We start from the raw sequence: 17,930 nt of genomic DNA, 5'->3' as shown, positions 1-17,930 counted from the left end.
AACAAGGAGCGCCAGAGTAGCCGGTAGCAATTAAAGTAATTAATTACGGAGCTAATTAATATGAAAAAGGAAAAATAGCTAGCAGAGGATGGTTTCGATCCATCGACCTCTGGGTTATGGGCCCAGCACGCTTCCGCTGCGCCACTCTGCTGTCTGAGAAGTTATGTCTACCCGCTCTTATGTACGTACGCAGCGCACTAGTCGTCGCGTGCGCATGCGCGCCGAGCGCCCCAGCCGCTCCATTCATGAACGTCGCGCCCCACCCAGCGGCGCAGCGCGCACACGGCCCGCGCCCTCACTGGCGGCTTTCACCCGCCTCCGCTTTCAGGTTGACGGTTCGCTAAGCCAATGGCTCGCAGCGCTGTGCTGCCAGTGGGCAGGTCCTCCGAGAGTGAACAACCAATGGGCGGGCAGGTTGTTGCGGAGTGTTGAGCGCGCAGCCCAGCCGGGGTCTCCACAGCGGCGGTGCTCATTGTTCGGAGCGGCGGAACCATGAGGTGCGGGGCGGCGGGGCCGGGCCGGGGGTGGCCGATCCGCGGGGTGGGACCCCAGGGAGTCCCCGGGGCGAGGCCGGAGCCCGCGGGGAGGCGGCGGGGCCGCTCGGGGGGGCTCCCGGGCCTTGCGCGGGCGGTGGGGGAGACCCCTCAGGGCAGCTCCTGGTTTCCCGCTCCTCTGACACCGTCTCCCTCTTCTCTTCCGCAGGGGCGACCGAGGCAGAGGCCGTGGCGGACGCTTTGGTTCCAGGGGAGGCCCTGGCAGGGGGCGAGTCCGGTTCTGCCGTAGCGGGGGTGGCTCTTTAGCTGCCAGGCCGGGGTGGGGGGGCGGGCAGGGGCTCTAGGGACGGAGAAGCAGTGTAGGGGAAAGGGACCTGAGGGACAGCGGGGTGACCATGAGCCAGCACTGTGGCCAAAAAGACCAGTGGGACCTGGGGTGGGTTAGAAGGGGGTGGTCAGTAGGTCAGAGAGGTTCTCCTGCCCCTCTGCTCTGCCCTGGGGAGACCACACCTGGAATATTGTGTCCAGTTGTGGCCCCTCAGCTCCAGAAGGACAGGGAACTGCTGGAGAGAGTCCAGCGCAGCCACCAAGATGCTGAAGGGAGCGGAGCATCTCCCGTGTGAGGAAAGGCTGAGGGAGCTGGGGCTCTGGAGCTGGAGAAGAGGAGACTGAGGGGGGACTCATTGCTGGGGATCAAGATGGAAAGGGGCAGTGTCAGGAGGATGGAGCCAGGCTCTGCTGGGTGACAACCAGTGCCAGGACAGGGGGCAATGGGTGCAAACTGGAACACAGGAGGTTCCGCTGGAAGATGAGAAGCAACTTGTTGGGGGTGAGGGTGGCAGAGCCTGGCCCAGGCTGCCCAGGGAGGTTGTGGAGTCTCCTTCTCTGCAGACATTCAAACCCCCTGGACCCCTTCCTGTGGAACCTCAGCTGGGTGTTCCTGCTCCAGGGGGATTGCGCTGGATGGGCTTTCCAGGGCCCTTCAACCCCTCACATTCTGTGACTGGGAAGCAGCAGGTGGAACTGGGAGGGGGATACCCTAGGGCTGGGGGGGTGTGAAGAAACCCTTCCTGTTTCTGTAGGGCCTTTCTTGCATCTTGGCTACAGATCTCTACGAAACAGTGCCAGGGAGAGGGTGCTCGGTGCTGCCAAACACATCCCTACAGGGAATAAAGTTTATTTGTCTTTTTCTTTCCCCCCTTTAGGTTCCGGCCCTTTGTGCCACACATCCCCTTCGATTTCTATGTTGTGAGTAACCCTCTCCTGCTGAGACTTTTCCTTGGTTAAAGATACATATTAAACCCCCTATTTTCTGACTCCGTGGGATGGTTTGACTATTTTTAGATTAGCTGGAGTAGAGCTCACTGAAAAGGTTCAGTAACCAACCCAAAGCAGACCTCACTGCCTGTGTTGGGTGTATTTATGTTACCTGGGATGACTACAATGAGTAATAATCAGCAGAAGAAGCTTTTAAAGGCCACCCCACTTACCCTGAACCTCAATTCAGTCAAATCTCTGCAGTGTGAACATTGTGGATTGTTCTGATAAGTCATCGCTCGCCTGTCAGAGGGTCCCCAGGCTCCTTTGCCTTGTTGGGCCTCACGAGGACCGACAGCAACACACATCTCCCACCTTTTAGAGGAGGAAATAATTTCCTCCTCCTCTCACACATCCATTCTTTACTTACAAACCCACTGATCCTCGTGCCCTCCAGGCCCCGTGGATCCTACAGCAACTGAAAAGCTCCAGCCACCTGCAAACACCGGGTGTGATTCTTAAGGAACTGTAATAGAATTCATAAAAAAAAACCCCAAAACTCTTTTTAGAGCCACTTTTAAATTAGATCTGCCCCATCTCGCACCCCTGTTGCATGGGCACAAAAGGCAGCTTCTCCCCTTCCCTTTGGGATAACTGGAAATTATAGAAAGCAACAAGTGGAAAGCACGATGGGGAATCGCAAAGGACATGAGAATTTAAACATTGAGTGGGTTTTTGTTGAGGATGGGGGTCAAACCTTTTTCTTGGGCTGATGTCTGATCCCGTTTCAGTGCGAAATGGCTTTTCCCCGCGTCAAACCCGCCGCCGATGAGTCCGCGTTCAGCGAAGCTTTGCTGAAGAGAAACCAGGATCTCGCTCCGACCGCTGCCGAACAGGTTCTGTGCTGGAAATTGCCTTGAATTCTCCTTTACTGTAGCGTTAGCAGATGCAAAAACCAGCCTGTCCTTCAGAGACAGCCAGGAGTTCTCATTATTAGCCTAAAAAGTAATTATTTCTCTCTGAAATAAGCACCGCAGTAGAAATACGGCTGGAGTTTCTTGGTCAGTGATTTAAATTACATTTTATCTATTAAACCCTTTGTGTTGGTTGTCTGTGTTACGCTATGCAAAATCAGGTTGTTTCAAGTCATACCGGACGACTGACTGATAACGCCGCCTGTCTCCCGATTCCTTTTCAGGCTTCCATTCTTTCTCTGGTGACCAAAATCAACAACGTGATCGACAATTTAATTGTAGCGCCCGGAACATTTGAAGTGGTGAGTTTAAAAGTGGAAAAAGCGACACGGGGGGACGCTGGTGCTCCAGCTCCCAGCCCAAAGCGGATTAAACATTCACACGTGTGTTAAAGTCACACTTTGGTTTTGCTTCTCTCTTTCCACCAGCAAATCGAGGAGGTTCGCCAGGTGGGTTCCTACAAGAAGGGCACCATGACCACGGGGCACAACGTGGCCGATCTGGTGGTGATCCTGAAAATCTTACCCACACGTGAGTATCAGCTGCTGACTGACTGCGACGCTCGGCCCTGCTCTAACCCTCCTCTTCCTCCTCTTCATCTCCTTTTTTTCCTTCATCTCCCCAGTGGAAGCCGTGGCAGCTTTGGGAAACAAAGTCGTGGAAAGCCTGAGAGCGCAGGACCCCAGCGAAGGTGCGATGTTCTGTGCTGGGAGACGTGGGGTGACATGAGACAGTTTCCCCTTCAGCTTTGGGCACTGGACGGTTTGTCTGGCGGGGATGGCGCCGTGATCCAGGGTCTTTTCCTACTTTTATTTTTCCTGGACGATCTTCCATCCCTAATGAAGGAATTCTCGCTCTTTCTCCCCAGTCCTGACGATGCTGACCAACGAGACCGGCTTTGAGATCAGCTCGGCCGACGCCACCGTGAAGATCCTCATCACCACGGTGCCGCCCAACCTCCGCAAGCTGGACCCCGAACTCCACTGTAAGGGCTCGGCTCGCTCCAAACCTCCATTGGGGTGAAGGCCCCACCGCTACTCCCTTTTCGGTTTAAAAACCGAGTATTTCTGCTGCTTCTTTCAGTGGATATCAAAGTGCTGCAGAGCGCCCTGGCTGCCATCAGACACGCCCGCTGGTTCGAGGAGAACGCGTCGCAGTCCACGTGAGTTCGGCCTCGCGCAGGAACCGCGGTGGAATTAACGTCCTTTGCGGAGGAGAAAAGCGAGGAGCCGTCCCTGCGGTGGGAAGGGGCCGCGTTACAAACCCTGCTCCTGTCTCTTCTCCAGGGTGAAGGTCTTAATCCGGCTGCTGAAAGACCTGAGGATTCGATTCCCCGGCTTTGAGCCCCTCACGCCCTGGATTCTGGATCTGCTGGTGAGGGGAACGTGGAAGCGCCAGACGCATTGTAGTTAAATTTGAGCTGCCTGCGCGTCCCCAGGCTCTGGCGTAAGGCAGCTCCGTGTAGCTCCCGCGGCAGGAGGAGCGGGGAAGCTGCCCTTGTCCTAATGCTCCTCTTTCACCCCTTCAGGGGCACTATGCGGTGATGAACAATCCCACCAGGCAGCCCCTGGCTCTCAACATCGCCTACAGGTCTGTTGCTGTTCGCTTTTCTCATACGAATTCATCTTACGGTCTCAGATTTAGAATCACAATCATTTGGGTTGGAAAAGAGCTTTAAAATCATGGAGTCCAACCGTAACCCACCCCTGGCACCGCCCCGTGTCCCTGAGAACCTCATCTCTGTGTATTCAACCCCTCCAGGGATGGTGACTCCAGCACTGCCCTGGGCAGCTGTTCCAATGCCCCACAGCCCTTTGGGGAAGAAATCACCCCAAATTTCCACCCTCAACGTCCCCTGGCACCACTTGCGGCCGTTTCCCCAGCTCCCTCAGCCGCTCCCATCACACTTGTGCTCCAGCCCCTCACCAGCTCCATTCCCTTCCCTGAACTTCCAGCACCTCAAGCTCTTTCTTGGGGCCCAAAACTGCCCCCAGGATTCACAGTTGGGCCTCCCCAGGTCCCAGCACAGGGACGGTCACTGCCCTGGGCCTGCTGGCCACACCGGTGCCGGTACAACCAGGGTGCTGGTGGCCTCTGGGAAACATCACTTGTGATCATTTTGAATGCTGCAAATAAAAGCAGCAGCATCTCGGGCCTTGAAGGGTCCAAAGAAGAGACAAAGGATCTTCCTCGCGTCCGTGTGCTAACCGCAGACTCTCAGGCTGCGTTTCCCTGCTGGGGATGGTCTTGTTTTAACACAAACCTCCTCATGCCGTAGGCGCTGCCTTCAGATCCTGGCTGCCGGGCTCTTCCTCCCCGGCTCCGTCGGTATCACCGATCCCTGCGAGAGCGGGAACTTCCGAGTCCACACGGTGATGACCCTGGAGCAGCAGGTGAGCAGCGAAGGGCCGGGAACCCTGTAACCTCACCTGTTCCTGCTCCGGCAGGGGGATTGCACTGGATGAGCTTTCCTGGTCCCTTCTAACCCTGACACTGTGATTCTGTGAACCCGCCTGCTGACGCGTCCCCGTCCCCGCAGGACATGGTGTGTTACACGGCGCAGACGCTCGTCCGGATTCTCTCACACGGAGGCTACAGGAAAATCCTCGGCCAAGAGGGCGACGCCAGCTGTAAGCGCGGCTCCTCCTCACTGGGGTGACAGGACCAGGGAACCTTAAAGTTTCACCCTGATTTTTATTGGGTGACTGTGAGCTGCTCTTGTTTTTTGCAGATTTGGCTTCCGAAATGTCTACGTGGGATGGAGTGATAGTGACGCCTTCCGAGAAGGCGTACGAGAAACCTCCGGAGAAGAAAGAAGGAGAAGAGGAGGAGGAGAATCAGGAAGAACCAGCCACGGGCGAGGAGGAGGAAAGCATGGAGACGCAGGAGTGAGCTGCCCGCTGACGCCGGTCGGTGCTGCCCGCAGCAGGCAGTGCGGGCAGGGGGCAGGGAGGGAAGGCTTTGGGCTGCCCGCGCCCCCCCGCAGCGAGACCCCCCCCTTGCCGGGAGTTGCTACCTGAAGGACACAAAGAACCGAGCCCGTCCCAGGGTGCGCAGCCAATGGTACCTATTCCCTGTATTTGTTTTTGTAAGTTGCCCAATTACACCGTTCCGACCCCATTTTGAGCACGTCCCGTTTGTTTTGGTAGAAGTTGTGTTATAGAAAAAGTCTGACAGCAGGAGGGGGTTCCAGAAGGTGAAGGAGCCCAGCCTGGGGGTGCTGAACCCCAGCCTCTGCTCTCCCATGTGCCCGCGGTGACCCCCGAGCCTCACAGACTCGCGCTGCCTCCTCATCGCTTTATTACGGCGCCTACAAACCTCTTCATACAGCACCGGGGACCCCGGTTCCTTCGGCTGCGGCACAACCGCCGCGGCCTCACCGCGCGGGACCTCCCGCTCTGTCCCTCAGCAGATACCAGCGGGGCCACCCACTCCACTCGGGGACACCCGGGGGGGCCCTCACTTGCCAGGGAGGCCCTGTGGGTAGCCACCCGCCGCCTCCAGCATGGCTTTCCTCCGCACCGTCTCCTTGGCCACGCTGTGGTTCAGCCGCCGCAGCCGTTCCTGTGCGGGGAGCGGCAGCCGTCAGGATGGCGGGGGGGCGCTGGGGTTCCCCAAAACACTGTGGCCCCCCAAAACCCCTCGCCCTGACCTGAGCGTTCTGTAGGATGTTGTTGACCAGCACCACCCTGCGCCGGGCGTTCAGCAGCTTCTTCACGTAGGGATCGAGGTCCAGCGCCACTTTCTGGTCCTCGTTGATTCGGCAGAGCTCTGGGGACAGTGCAGGGGTGGGAGGGGACCGGGGACACCGCGGACACGTGGGGAATGGGGGGGCAAACCCTGCTGCACCCCCAAAGCGGGGCTGCGGAGGTGACACCCCCATGTCTCACCTGTGGCCAGGCTGTCGATGTGCTCCCGCAGCTCCACCTGGCTCTCCCTGCGGAGGGGACGCTTTGGTGGCCAAAGGTCCTTGTCCCCCACCCCAAACCCACCTTCCCCCCATCAATGCGCTTCCAAACCTGCACTCCCAAACCCTGCCTCACCAAGCCCAAAATCCCGCACCCTAAATCCTGCACCCCAACATCAGGCTTTCCAGATCCTGCCCCTTCAAACCCTGCAGCCCAAGTGCTGCATTCCAAACTGCTGCACCCCCAGATCCTACCCCCCAAACCCTGAACCCCCAAATCCTGCACCTCCAGTTCCTCACCTCCCAAACTCTGCACCTCCAAACCCTGCACACCCAGACCCTGAACCTCCAAACCCTGCACCCTCAGATCTGCACCCCCAAACCCTGCACCCCAGGTGCCGCATTCCAAAATGCTGCATCCCCCCAAACCCTGAACCCCCAAGTCCTGCACCTCCAGTTCCTCACCTCCCAAACTCTGCACCTCCAAACCCTGCACACCCAGACCCTGAACCTCCAAACCCTGCACCCTCAGATCGTTCCCCAAACCTGCACCCCAAACCCTTCCCCTAACCCTTGCACCCCCAAACCCTGTACCCGAAACCCTGTACCCCAGGTTCCGAACAACAACAACAACAACGAACCCGGGTCCCCACTTCCCACTCCAAACACCCCCCGCTCACCTGCACCCCCAATTCCCCACAGCCACACGCTCCCCGTCTCTACCCCCTCCCGCCCCACAATGTCCCCAATCCCGGGGACCTCCCCCGCTCCCCTAAACCCCCCTCAGCTGCTCCTAAAGCCCTTCACCCCTAAAACTGCCCCCCCCAGCCTCTCAGCTCCCCTCAGTTCCCCTCAGCCCCGCTCTCCCCAGGCTCCCTCCCGCACCCCCGGGCCCTCCTGCCGCCCCCGTCCCCGCACCTCACGGCGTGGACGTGCCCGTCGAGCTGCCGCACCGCGGGCCGCAGGAACTGCAGCAGCCCCTCGGCGAACAGCTCCCGGGCGGCCGGGCCGCCGCTCCCCGCCGCCATCTTGGCGCCGCCCGGAAATGGACTCCGGGAGGCGTCAGAAACGCCACTTCCGCCCGGCGCCGCGGGGGCCGCTGGGAAATATAGTCCGCGGCGGAGGAGGGAGGCGGAATCCCGACCCTTGCGCGGGGCGGGGCACCCGCGGAAGCATCAAACTTAACCCTGTTAAATAACACCTAGAACCAGCGCGTTTTTTGATATTTTTTTCTCTTTTTTTTGGCTTTTTCTTACAAAATTAAATTAAAGGGCATCCGGCCATCAGTGCAGGGGGCCCGGCTCGGCGGGCATGGCGTGCAGCACCTCATCCAGCAGCTGCAGCGCGCGGTGCAGCTGCACCTCGATCCAGCATGGCGTGTGCTTGATGCTCTGGCGCGGGTAATCGGGCCCCCAGCCCTTGACGAAGCTCAAGCGCAGGATGCACAACCGCCGCAGGTCGTCCACGCCGATCCCCGCCGCCGCCGACAGCCCTGCCGGGGGGACGCGGCCGTGGGTGGGGGACCCCCATTTGGGGTCCTGTTTCCCCAGCCTGGGGGTCTCACTCACCCACGGCGGGCGCGATGCCGCCCACGGCGCCGGGGCCCGGGATGGTGCCGGCCACCGCGGCTGCTTGAGCGGCGGCCGCCGCCTGCGCCGTGGCCGCTTGTTGGTGCATCTGGCGGTGGCACTGGCGCAGGTCAAACACCTGGGGGGACAACGCGGGGAGACCCTTGGGTGGGGCGGGGGGACACGGACACCCCGGGACCCTCTTCAGCGTGGGGGGTTCTTCATGCTGGGGGTGCGGCTGGGACAGAGAGCACTTTAACATGAATGTGGGGTCACCTCGCTCTTGGGGCCTCCCCAGCGTGGGAGACCCATTGCCTGGAACCCCTTTAATGTGGGCATGGGGGGGGGTCCCTCTGTTCTGTCCCCCCCAGCATGGGTGACCCCTTGCTGGGACCCCTTTAATGTGGGCATGGGGGTCCCTCTGGTCTGCCCCCCCAAACATGGGTGACCCTTTGCCTGGGACCCCTTTTAGAAGAACACAGGGGTCCCCCCAAGGCCCCCCAGCACAGGAGACCCATTGCCTGGAACCCCTTTAACGTGGGCATGGGGGCCCCTCCATTCTACCCTCCCCAAACACGGGTGACCCTTTGCCTAGAACCCCTTTAACATGGGCATGGGGGCCCCTCCATTCTGTCCCCAGCACAGGTGACCCTTTGCTGGGACCCCTTTAATGTGGGCATGGGGCTCCCTCCATTCTGCCCCCCCCAAACACGGGTGACCCTTTGCCAGGACCCCTTTAACAAGGACACTGGTGTCCCCATCTCCCTCCTGCAGCCTCGGGGTCCCCCCGTCCCGGATCCCCCACCTTGATGTGCGCCCCGGGGTAGATCTTGTGCACGGCGTCTCCGGGCGCTCTGCCCGCCTCCCGGTCCAGGTGGTAGCTCTGCAGGAACACGGCGTGGTCGCTCAGGCACCGCATCCAGACGTCGCCCTCGCCGCGGCACTCCAGCTGCACCCCCCTGCCGATGTGCAGCCTGCCCCGCGCCGCCGTCAGCAGAGCCCCCCCGGACCCCCCTTTGCCCCCTACATCCCCCTGCAGCCCCACACGGCTCCCATCTGTCCCCCCCCACCTGCCCCGTACATCCCTCAGTTACCCCCCTACATCCCGTTTGCCCCCTATACCCCCCTGCTGCCCTGTGCATTCCCCATTTAACCCCTACATTCCCCATCTGCCCCCTATATCACCCCACCTGCCCCATATATCCCCCATTTGCCTGTGTGTCCCCCACCTGCCCCATAAGCCCCCCATTTGCTTCCTATGTCCCCCTTCTGCCCAATATATCCCCCATTTGCCCCCTATACCATCCCACTTGCCACATATATCCCCCTTTACCCCTATATCACCCCATTTGCCCCATCATCCCCCAGTTGCCCCTATATCCCCCATCTGCCCCCTATATCACCTTATCTGCCCCATACATCCCCATTTGCCTGTGTGTCCCCCACCTGCCCCATAAGCCCCCTATTTGCTTGCTATGTCCCTCTTCTGCCCCATATATCCCCCATTTTCTCCCTATATCACCCCACGTGCCCCATTTACCCCCTATACCACCCCACCTGCCCCATATACCCCCTTAACCCCCTATATCACCCCACCTGCCCCATATACCCCATATACCCCCTATATCACCCCACCTGCCCCACATACCCCCTTTACTCCCTATATCACCCCACCTGCCCCATACAACCCCTTTATCCCCTGTATCACCCCACCTGCCCCCTATACCCCCTTAACCCCCTATATCACCCCACCTGCCCCATATACCCCCTTAACCCCCTATATCACCCCACCTGTCCCATATACCCCCTTAACCCCCTATATCACCCCACCTGCCCCATACACCCCCCTTTACCCCCTTCTGCCCCACTCCTCACCCCGACATCGCCCCCCTCACTCACCCCACGCCGTTCCCATCTGCACCCCCCAGACTCCCCCCGTCCCCCCATTTCCCCCGGCCCACCGGGCTCGCTCGCTGGCGTCGGTGCGGTGCACGTTGGAGAGCTGCCCCAGGCAGAACCGGGCGCCCCCCGACGGGTCCACGTAACCGTCCACGGTGACCACGGGGCAGCCGGACGGCACCTTGAAGATCTCCCCGACCGGCACGTCCATCTCGAAATAGGCGATGGAGCACCAGAACTCCGGCCCTGGGGGGAACAATGAGGGGGGTCATGGCATCCACAGCTCAGGGATGATCGAGGTCATCACTGGGGTCCAGAGAGGTTCTCCTGCCCCTCTGCTCTGCCCTTGAGAAAAGGGTTTAGTTCAGATACTATCAGGATATATTGGGGAACATATAGATATACATAATGTAATCTTTACAGCCATAGCACCCTGAGAACGCCCCATCTCGTCTGATCTGGGAAGCTAAGCAGGGTCGGGCCCGGTCAGTGCTTGGATGGGAGACCAGCTGGGAACAGCGGGTGCTGTGGGCTGAGCCAGCACTGGGCCCTTGTGGCCAGGAAGCCAATGGGACCTGGGGTGGGTTAGAAGGGGGTGCTCAGTGGGTCAGAGAGGTTCCCCTGCCCCTCTGCTCTGCCCTGGGGAGGCCACACCTCACACTCTGATTCTGTGATGATCACGGGGGTGTTAATTGGGGTGGGGGGCGCTTACCGGGGTGTGTGGACACGGGGTGCTGGTACAGCGCAGAGTTACGGTGCGGGGGCCCTGGGGAGGGGGCGGAGATGGTGTCAGCACAGCAAACCCCACACGGAGACCCCCCCACCCCAGACCTCACCCCATAAACCTACAGTAGCGGTTGGGGTGGTGGAGCGGGGGCTGCGGCCCCCCCAGGTTCGGCGCATAGGCTGTGCCGCTCCAGCTCGCCGGCGAACCTGCAGTGGGACACAGGGTGAGCGCGGTGTCCCCTGCCCAGCGGGGGACACGGGGGGGACCCCGGTACTCACTGTGGTAGGGGGGCTTGGGGTGGCCGTTCTGCGGGGGGGGCTGCGCCGGGGCGGGCGGGGGTGGCGTGGGGATGTGCAGAAGCCCCTCGCCGTGGGGCAGCGAGAGCAGAGAGGTCACTGTGGGGGGAGATGGGGGGCTCAGCATGACACCCCCCAACCCTTCCCCAGGGGTGGGGCACGGGGGTCCCTTCATTCTGCCCCCCAAACATGGGTGGCCCTTTGCCTGGAACCCCTTTAACAAGAGCACAGGGGTCTCTCCGAGCCCCCCCAGCACGACCCATTGCCCAAGAACCCCTTTAATATGGCATGGGGGTCCCCCCCAGCATGACCCACTGCCAAAAACCCCTTTAATATGGCATGGGGGTCCCTCCAAGCCCCCCCAGCACAGGAGACCATTTGCTGGGACCCCTTTAACATGGGCACAAGGGCCCCTCTGTTCTGCCCCCCCAAATATGGGTGACCCTTTCCCTGGGTTCCCCTTTACCAAGGGCACGGGGGTCCCTCCAAGCCCCCCAAGCATGGGAGACCATTACCCAAGAACCCCTTTAATGTGGCATGGGGGTCGCACCATTCTGTCCCCCCCCCCCAGCACAGGAGACCCTGTACCTGGAACCCCCTTTTCATGTGGGTACAGGGCTCCCTCCACTCTGCCCCCCCAGCACGGGTGACCCTTTGCTGGGACCCCTTTAGTGTGGGCACATCCAGGGATGGATGTGGGTCCATGGGTCTTACCTGGGGGTGACATGGGGTAGAGGTTCCCGGGGGGGTGCGGGGACTCCGGGAGCTGTGGGGGGGGCAGCAGCTGGCGCTGGGGATCGGGGGGGGGCAGCCGTGCCCCCCGCTTGGCCCCTCGCTCCCGGCCGGGCGGCAGCTCCATCTGCACACAGGCATGGACAAACTCCTCCTTCACTGGGGGGGACACACCGGAGAGCATGGGGGGCACGGGGACCCACTGCGGGAGGGGGTGCCCCCCAGCAGCCCCGCGGGCCGGGCTCTCACCTGTGCTCTGGATGCTCAGACCTACCGGGGAGAAAATGGGGGGGGGGGTGTTATGGGTGCTGGCGGCTGGAGGGGGGTCCCCAAACCCTGGGGGTGCTGGTGGGGGTGTCCCCCCCTTGTGGGGGTGCTGGTGGGGGTGTCCCTCCCTTGTGGGGGTGTCTTCCCATTCTGGGGATGCTAGTGGGGGTGTCCCCATATTCTAGGGGTGCTGGTGGGGATGTCCCCATTCTGGGGATGCTGGTGGGGGTGTCTCCCCATAATGGGAGTGTCCCCACATTCTGGGGGTGCTGGTGGGGTTGTCCCAACCCTGGGGGTGCTGGTGGGGGTGTCCCCCCATAATGAGGGTGTCCCCACCCTGGGGGTGCTGGTGGGGGTGTCCCCCCCTGGAGATGCTGGTGGGGGTGTCCCCCAGATTGGGGGTGCTGGTGGGGGTGTCCCCCCATAATGAGGGTGTCCCCACATTCTGGGGGTGCTGGTGGGGTGTGTCCCCCATTCTGGAGGTGCTGGGGGGGCTGTGACCCCATTCTGTGGGTGCTAGTGGGGGTGTCCCCCCCAGGGATGCTGGTGGGGGTGTCCCCCTATAATGAGGGTGTCCCCACATTCTGGGGGTGATGGTGGGGTGTGTCCCCCATTCTGGGGGTGCTGGGGGGGTGTCCCCCCATTCTGGGGGTGCTGGGGGGGGGTTTGACCACCTCACCGCTGGCGGGGGCCACCACGCGCTCGTAGTGGTAGGGGTTGACGCAGACGCTGTCGTGCTTGAGGTCGAAGGCGAACTGGCAGAACTGGACGTGTCTCAGCTCGTTCTTGTGCAGGTCGGGCCAGCGCCAGAGCCGGGCGTAGATGACGTGGGGGAACCCCTTCCTGCCCGCCACCTGCGGGGGGGACACAGGACAGGGGGTGACAATGAGGGGGGGGGTCGGGGATGCTCCCCCTGCATCCCAACCCCAGCTGCATCCAACGCCCCCCGGCGCTGGCGCCGCCGCTGCGGTTTGGGGGCTCCCCCTGCGCCTCCCGGCTCCAGACACAACAACCCCCCCGCTCCCCCGTCCCGGGCTGCCAGACAGTGACTCATCGGGAAGGGGGGGCCGAGCCCTGGGGACGCCAGTGTGGGGACATGGGGGGGACACACGCCGCCTGCAGCCGTCCCTGCTGCGTTTTGGGGGGACATGAGCCCAAGCACTGAACTCAGCGCGGCCCCCAGGTGATGGGGGGTCCCCCCATGCGCCCCCTTCAATGGGGGGATGCCCCCTCCCGCCCGGATGCCTGGGTCCACCCGCCTGGGGAGGGCTGGGGGGGGTCTCAGGGCACCCCAATACCCAGGTGGGTGAAGTCCGGGGAGGGCTTGCACAGTGGGGGGGCACAGGGCACTTGGACACTCGAGTACCCCCAGTTTGGGGAGGTTTGGGGGGTCTTGACACACCCCAATGTGCAGTTGCTCAAGGGGGTCATGGGACACCCGGGTACCCCCAGTTTGGGGAGGTTTGGGGGGTCTTTGAGCACCCCAACATGAAGTTGCCCAAAGGGCTCATGGGGCACCTGGGTACCCCCAATTTGGGGAGGTTTGGGGGTTCTTGGTGCACCCCAATGTGCGGTTGCTCAAGGGGGTCACGGGGCACCTGGTACCCCCAGTTTGGGGGCGTCTTGGTGCACCCCAACATACAGTTGCTCAATGGGGTCATGAGGTACCTGGGGACCCCCGATTTGGGGGGTCCTGGGGCACCCCAACATGCAGTTGTCCAAAGGGGTCATGGGACACCCGGGTACCCCCCATTTGGGGAGCTTGGGGGGGTCTTGGTGCACCCCAACATGCAGTTGCCCAATGGGGTCATAGGACCCCCAGGTACCCCCAGTCTGGGGGGTCTTTGAGCACCCCAACTGCAGCTGCCCAATGGGGATCATGGGACACCCGGGTACCCCCAGCCTGGGGAGGGTTTGGGGTCTTGGGAGTTCCAAGTCACCCCAACATCCAGCTCCCCCAACTCGAGGGGTGGGTTTTGGGGTCCACAGGGGGTGCTGCCGAGCCACCCGGCCCCCCGATTCCCACCCCGGTGTGGCCGTACCTGGAGCCGCCCGTCCAGGGTGCGCTGGATGGTGACGCACTTGCTGGGGTGGGCGCCGTTGGTGGTGACGGCGGCGATGAGCGAGTCCAGCTCGTCCTTCTTCTCCTTGAGCTTCTTGAGCAGGCTCTCGATGGCGCGCTTGGCGAAGCTCTCGCTGTCCCCGCCCTGCCGGTGGCACATCAGGCTGTGCACCACGCTGGGGACGCCGGCGCTGCTGGCGGGGGCGCCCAGGGACATGGCACCGCGGCCCTGCAAGGCCCGGCACGGCCGTCACCCCGCGCCACGGCTCCGGCGGCTCCCTGCACCCGCACCGGGGGACGCCGGGGTGGCACGGGCCCTGCTCCTGTGGGGAGGGGCCCAGGGGTGACGCTCGGGGTGTCCCCGGAGCTGAGAGCGGCGGAGCCAGAGCGGGGATGCGGGGACAGTGGCTGCGGCGCAGGGGTGAGCGGCAGCGAGCACGCGCGTGTGAGCAGCGGGCAAGGCTGAGTGTGTGTGCAAACCTGTGTGTGTGTGCAAGGCTGAGTGTGTGTGCAAAGCTCTGTGTGTGCAAGGCTGAGCGTGTGTGCAAAGCTCTGTCTGTGTGTGCAAGGCTGAGTGTGTGTGCAAACCTGTGTGTGTGTGCAAGGCTGAGTGTGTGTGCAAAGCTGTGTGTGTGTTTGTGCAAGGCTGAGTGTGTGTGCAAAGCTCTGTCTGTGTGTGCAAGGCTGAGTGTGTGTGCACATGTGTGTGCAAGGCTGAGCGTGTGTGCAAACCTGTGTGTGAGTGTGTGCAAGGCTGAGTGTGTGTGCAAAGCTCTGTGTGTGCAAGGCTGAGCGTGTGTGCAAACCTGTGTGTGCGTGCAAGGCTGAGTGTGTGTGCACGTGTGTGCAAGGGTGTGTGTGCATGCAAAGCTCTGTATGTGTGTGCAAGGCTGAGTGTGTGTGTGTGTGTGCAAGGCTGTGTGTGTGTGCAAAGGTCTGTGTGTGTGCAAAGGTCTGTGTGTGTGCAAAGCTCCGTGTGTGTCCGTGCAAAGCTCTGTGTGTGTGTGCAAGGCTGAGTGTGTGCGCACAAGGTTATATATGTGTGTGCAAAGCTGTGCATATGTGTGCAAGGCTAAGTGTGTGTGCAAGGCTGTGTGTGCGAAGTTCTGTGTGTGTGCACATGTGTGTGTGCGAGGCTGTGTCTGTGTGTGCAAGGTTTTCTGTGTGTGCAAGGCTGTGTGTGTGTGTAAGGCTGAGTGTGTGTGCAAGGCTGTGTCTATGTGTGCGCATGTGTGTGCAAGGCTGAGTGTGTCTGTGTGCAAGGCTGAGTGTGTGTGCACGTGTGTGTGCAGGGCTCTGTGTGTGTGTGCAAGGCTGAGTGTGTGCACGGTTGCATGTGTGTGTGCAAGGCCATGTGTGTGCGCAAGGCTGAGTGTGTCTGTGTGCAAGGCTGAGTGTGTCTGTGTGCAAGGCTGAGTGTGTGTGCACGTGTGTGTGCAGGGCCGTGTGTGTGTGTGCAAGGCTGAGTGTGTGTGCACATGTGTGTGCAAGGCTGAGTGTGTGTGCGTGCACATGTGGTGCACATGTGTGTGTGTGTGCACATGTGTGTGCAAGGCTGCGTGTGTGGCTGCGCTGGTGCCCGCTGGCACGCGTGCTGTCTGTGCTGTCTGTCTGTCCGTGCTGTCTGTGCTGTCTGTCTGTCTGTCCGTGCTGTCTGTGCTGTCTGTCTGTCCGTGCTGTCTGTGCTGTCTGTCTGTCCGTGCTGTCTGTCTGTCCGTGCTGTCTGTCTGTCCGTGCTGTCTGTGCTGTCTGTCTGTCCGTGCTGTCTGTGCTGTCTGTCTGTCTGTCCGTGCTGTCTGTCTGTGCTCCCTGCGCTCCCCGTGCTCCGCGCTGCCCGGCGCTGCCGCGTCCCAGACTCAGACTAAACAGAGCCCAGCCTGGCGCCGCTCCTTAACCCCTCGCTCGCTGCCGCGCTTCTCCCTTTCCTGCCTCCCCCGCCAGGCCGCTCACGCCAGGAGCCGCCGACACACGCACACGGGGGTCCCACGCGCGTCCCCCACCCGCGCCGGGGCCGCGCCGGGGTCCGTCCCGCCGCGGTGCCCGGTTTTGCAGAGCGACGCCGCTTCCCGGGCTCCCCCGGTTTGGGGTGAGCCGGACGCCGTTGGCCATGGAGACACCGATGCCGGAGGGGCCCCGCGGGTACAACCCCGAGCACCCCACGAAGCGATGGGTCACCCCACGGGCGCTCATCCCGGAGCTGCCGCGATGCTGGTGGCGCCGCCTGCTCGTCCCCAGGGTCCCTGCCAGCCTGGAATGCTCTGTGTCAAGGCTCAATTTTGAGGCCAAAGAAGGTGAAAGAGGGCGGTGGGGACTCCCCGTGACTGGGGACTTTGTGGGATCCCCCTTGAAAAGGCGGCTGAGCACCCCAGCGTTGGTCCCGGTGCCCCAGCTCTGCTGGCTGGACCCCAAGGGTCCAGCGCCAAAAGGCTTGAGCTGTCTCCAGTACCATGCGAAACTCAGCCCAGCCCAGTCTGGGGGGAACTGGGGGGTGTGGGGGGCAGAGACGGCTCCTCCCCAGCTCCAGCCCCCCCAGCCGGCAGCGCTCGCTGTCCCCATGGGCAGAGCGGACCCCAAAAGGCGCCCCCGGCCCCGGCGTCGCAGCGAACCAGAGCGATAACAGGCGCCTCATCGCCCCGCTCCGCATGCAAAGTGACATTTCTGCCTCCGAGCCTTTTGTCCCAGTGGCTGGGGGGGGTTTTCACCAACCTGTCAGGGCCCCCCTGGGATCCAGGTGTCCCCTCCTCCCCACCCCACATGGCTCCTGCCATAAGACCCCCCTCGAAGTCACAGCCAGGGGGTGATGAGCAGTGTGGGGTGGGGGAACCCAGCTCCCGCAGCCCCTGCGTGGATGTGGCCCCCGGTGTAATCTCGGCTTGCACCCCGATAATCCCCGGGGCTGGGACAAAGGGACCGGGGGGTGCCTGGAGGGGGGGGGGATTTCATCGCTGGAGCTGCTGCCCCAGCCCAGCTCCGGCACCCCCAGCCGGGGATGCTCCCCGGGTTTGCAGCCCGGGCTCGGGCTGAGGAGCGGGGGGAAGCAGGAGGGGTGTTCGGGGAATGTGGGGGACACCCCACCACCTCCCAGCTCCCGGGGCTCGGTGGGGTAGCAGCCCAACCCCGTCCCGAGGGGACTCGAAACCACGGGTGTTTCGCTGCTTTCGGAGCGGAGCTCGGGGTTACCGGCGGGAGGGGCTGCCCGAGCGGGTCGGGGGTCCCTGTGTCCCCCCTGCGCCGTCCCCGAGGGGCCGGGGGATGTTGCAGCAGAAGGTGGGGTCGGCACAGAGGGGTGAGGGGAGCGGACACGAGTGGGGACGTGGGGTGGGGGCAGCATGCACCGGGCTGGGCGCTCACCTCCGGCTCTGCTCACTCGGGGCTCGGCTCCCGCTGCATCTCCTCCGGTTGCCCGTAGCCCTGCCCGCTGCTGTCGGCCCCTGCCCACCCCTGCCCGTCCCTGCCCACCCCTGCCCGCCCCTGCCCGCTCCCGCCCGTCCGTGCCCGCTCCCGCCCGTCCCTGCCGCTCCTGCCGCCGCTTTCCAACTTGTTTGCTTCAATAACAAAAGGCGAAGCCGGACCGCGTGAGGCGCTGGAGCGCCGCAACCAATCACGGGGGCCATGACAAACGACCGTCGCGCCGCCAACCAATAGTGGCCGCGTTTTCATGGCGGGCGGGGCGCCTGGCGGCCGCCCGGCGCCAGCGCCGGGTTCTCCCTCCCCACCCCGGTAGCGGGGCTGTCAGGGAGCGGAGAG

The 17,930-nt window shown here is 62.4% G+C and overlaps 3 protein-coding genes, 1 non-coding gene and 1 pseudogene across 8 annotated transcripts; 2 read left to right on the top strand and 3 right to left on the bottom strand.

Moving 5' to 3' along the window:
* Nucleotides 1-79: 79 nt before the first annotated feature.
* TRNAM-CAU (transfer RNA methionine (anticodon CAU)) lies at nucleotides 80-151 on the bottom strand. Its single transcript has one exon. It is a non-coding gene; the product is annotated as a tRNA-Met (tRNA).
* A 197-nt stretch (nucleotides 152-348) lies between these two features.
* ILF2 (interleukin enhancer binding factor 2) lies at nucleotides 349-5,845 on the top strand. 3 transcript variants are annotated; one of them, XM_071800453.1, is made up of 14 exons: nucleotides 349-497; nucleotides 703-745; nucleotides 1,701-1,742; nucleotides 2,543-2,647; nucleotides 2,950-3,027; nucleotides 3,154-3,256; nucleotides 3,351-3,416; nucleotides 3,594-3,710; nucleotides 3,809-3,887; nucleotides 4,012-4,099; nucleotides 4,254-4,315; nucleotides 5,004-5,118; nucleotides 5,265-5,355; nucleotides 5,457-5,845. In XM_071800453.1, the coding sequence occupies exons 1-14, from the start codon at nucleotides 493-495 to the stop codon at nucleotides 5,615-5,617; spliced, it is 1,155 nt and encodes a 384-aa protein (XP_071656554.1). In that variant the 5' UTR covers nucleotides 349-492; the 3' UTR covers nucleotides 5,618-5,845. The 3 variants fall into 3 exon arrangements, with proteins under 3 accessions (XP_071656554.1, XP_065713683.1, XP_071656555.1); XM_065857611.2 differs by having other exon boundaries at nucleotides 703-762; nucleotides 1,700-1,742; XM_071800454.1 differs by lacking the exon at nucleotides 349-497 and having other exon boundaries at nucleotides 707-746.
* Nucleotides 5,846-6,008: 163 nt separating this feature from the next.
* Nucleotides 6,009-7,698, bottom strand: SNAPIN (SNAP associated protein). Its single transcript, XM_065857702.2, has 4 exons — nucleotides 7,551-7,698; nucleotides 6,616-6,662; nucleotides 6,378-6,496; nucleotides 6,009-6,289 (listed from the first exon to the last, which is right to left on the bottom strand). Exons 1-4 carry the CDS (start codon nucleotides 7,658-7,660, stop codon nucleotides 6,185-6,187), a joined length of 381 nt encoding a protein of 126 aa, XP_065713774.1. The 5' UTR covers nucleotides 7,661-7,698; the 3' UTR covers nucleotides 6,009-6,184.
* A 114-nt stretch (nucleotides 7,699-7,812) lies between these two features.
* LOC136112743 (mothers against decapentaplegic homolog 4-like) lies at nucleotides 7,813-17,654 on the bottom strand. Of its 3 annotated transcripts, none has more exons than XM_065857581.2 (12): nucleotides 17,535-17,654; nucleotides 14,164-14,412; nucleotides 12,801-12,975; nucleotides 12,104-12,124; nucleotides 11,837-12,013; nucleotides 11,105-11,221; nucleotides 10,949-11,032; nucleotides 10,812-10,865; nucleotides 10,162-10,345; nucleotides 9,006-9,174; nucleotides 8,201-8,339; nucleotides 7,813-8,124 (listed from the first exon to the last, which is right to left on the bottom strand). In XM_065857581.2, the coding sequence occupies exons 2-12, from the start codon at nucleotides 14,398-14,400 to the stop codon at nucleotides 7,916-7,918; spliced, it is 1,566 nt and encodes a 521-aa protein (XP_065713653.1). In that variant the 5' UTR covers nucleotides 14,401-14,412; nucleotides 17,535-17,654; the 3' UTR covers nucleotides 7,813-7,915. The 3 variants fall into 3 exon arrangements, with proteins under 3 accessions (XP_065713653.1, XP_071656551.1, XP_065713655.1); XM_065857583.1 differs by having other exon boundaries at nucleotides 7,921-8,124; nucleotides 9,006-9,083; XM_071800450.1 differs by lacking the exon at nucleotides 11,105-11,221.
* On the top strand, nucleotides 10,515-10,633 carry LOC136113042 (5S ribosomal RNA; annotated as a pseudogene).
* Nucleotides 17,655-17,930: the final 276 nt, after the last annotated feature.

The sequence above is a fragment of the Patagioenas fasciata genome, chromosome 30 (assembly GCF_037038585.1).
Source record: "Patagioenas fasciata isolate bPatFas1 chromosome 30, bPatFas1.hap1, whole genome shotgun sequence".
In the NCBI taxonomy this organism is placed as follows: domain Eukaryota; kingdom Metazoa; phylum Chordata; class Aves; order Columbiformes; family Columbidae; genus Patagioenas; species Patagioenas fasciata.
Note: the sequence above shows the minus strand (reverse complement) of the source record. Positions and strands in the feature narration are given on the sequence as shown.

Coding starts and splice junctions, on each gene's coding strand:
- LOC136112743 (XM_065857581.2), bottom strand. CDS start 14,400: ATGTCCCTGGGCGCCCCCGCCAGCAGCGCCGGCGTCCCCAGCGTGGTG. Junction 12,014..12,103: donor TCTGAGCATCCAGAGCACAG/GTGAGAGCCCGG, acceptor TGTCCCCCCCAG/TGAAGGAGGAGTTTGTCCAT. Junction 10,866..10,948: donor CCACCACCCCAACCGCTACT/GTAGGTTTATGG, acceptor CCCCCTCCCCAG/GGCCCCCGCACCGTAACTCT.
- ILF2 (XM_065857611.2), top strand. Junction 3,711..3,808: donor GCTGGACCCCGAACTCCACT/GTAAGGGCTCGG, acceptor TGCTTCTTTCAG/TGGATATCAAAGTGCTGCAG. Junction 5,119..5,264: donor TGATGACCCTGGAGCAGCAG/GTGAGCAGCGAA, acceptor CCGTCCCCGCAG/GACATGGTGTGTTACACGGC.
- SNAPIN (XM_065857702.2), bottom strand. CDS start 7,660: ATGGCGGCGGGGAGCGGCGGCCCGGCCGCCCGGGAGCTGTTCGCCGAG. Junction 6,497..6,615: donor CATCGACAGCCTGGCCACAG/GTGAGACATGGG, acceptor CACTGTCCCCAG/AGCTCTGCCGAATCAACGAG. Junction 6,290..6,377: donor ACATCCTACAGAACGCTCAG/GTCAGGGCGAGG, acceptor CTCCCCGCACAG/GAACGGCTGCGGCGGCTGAA.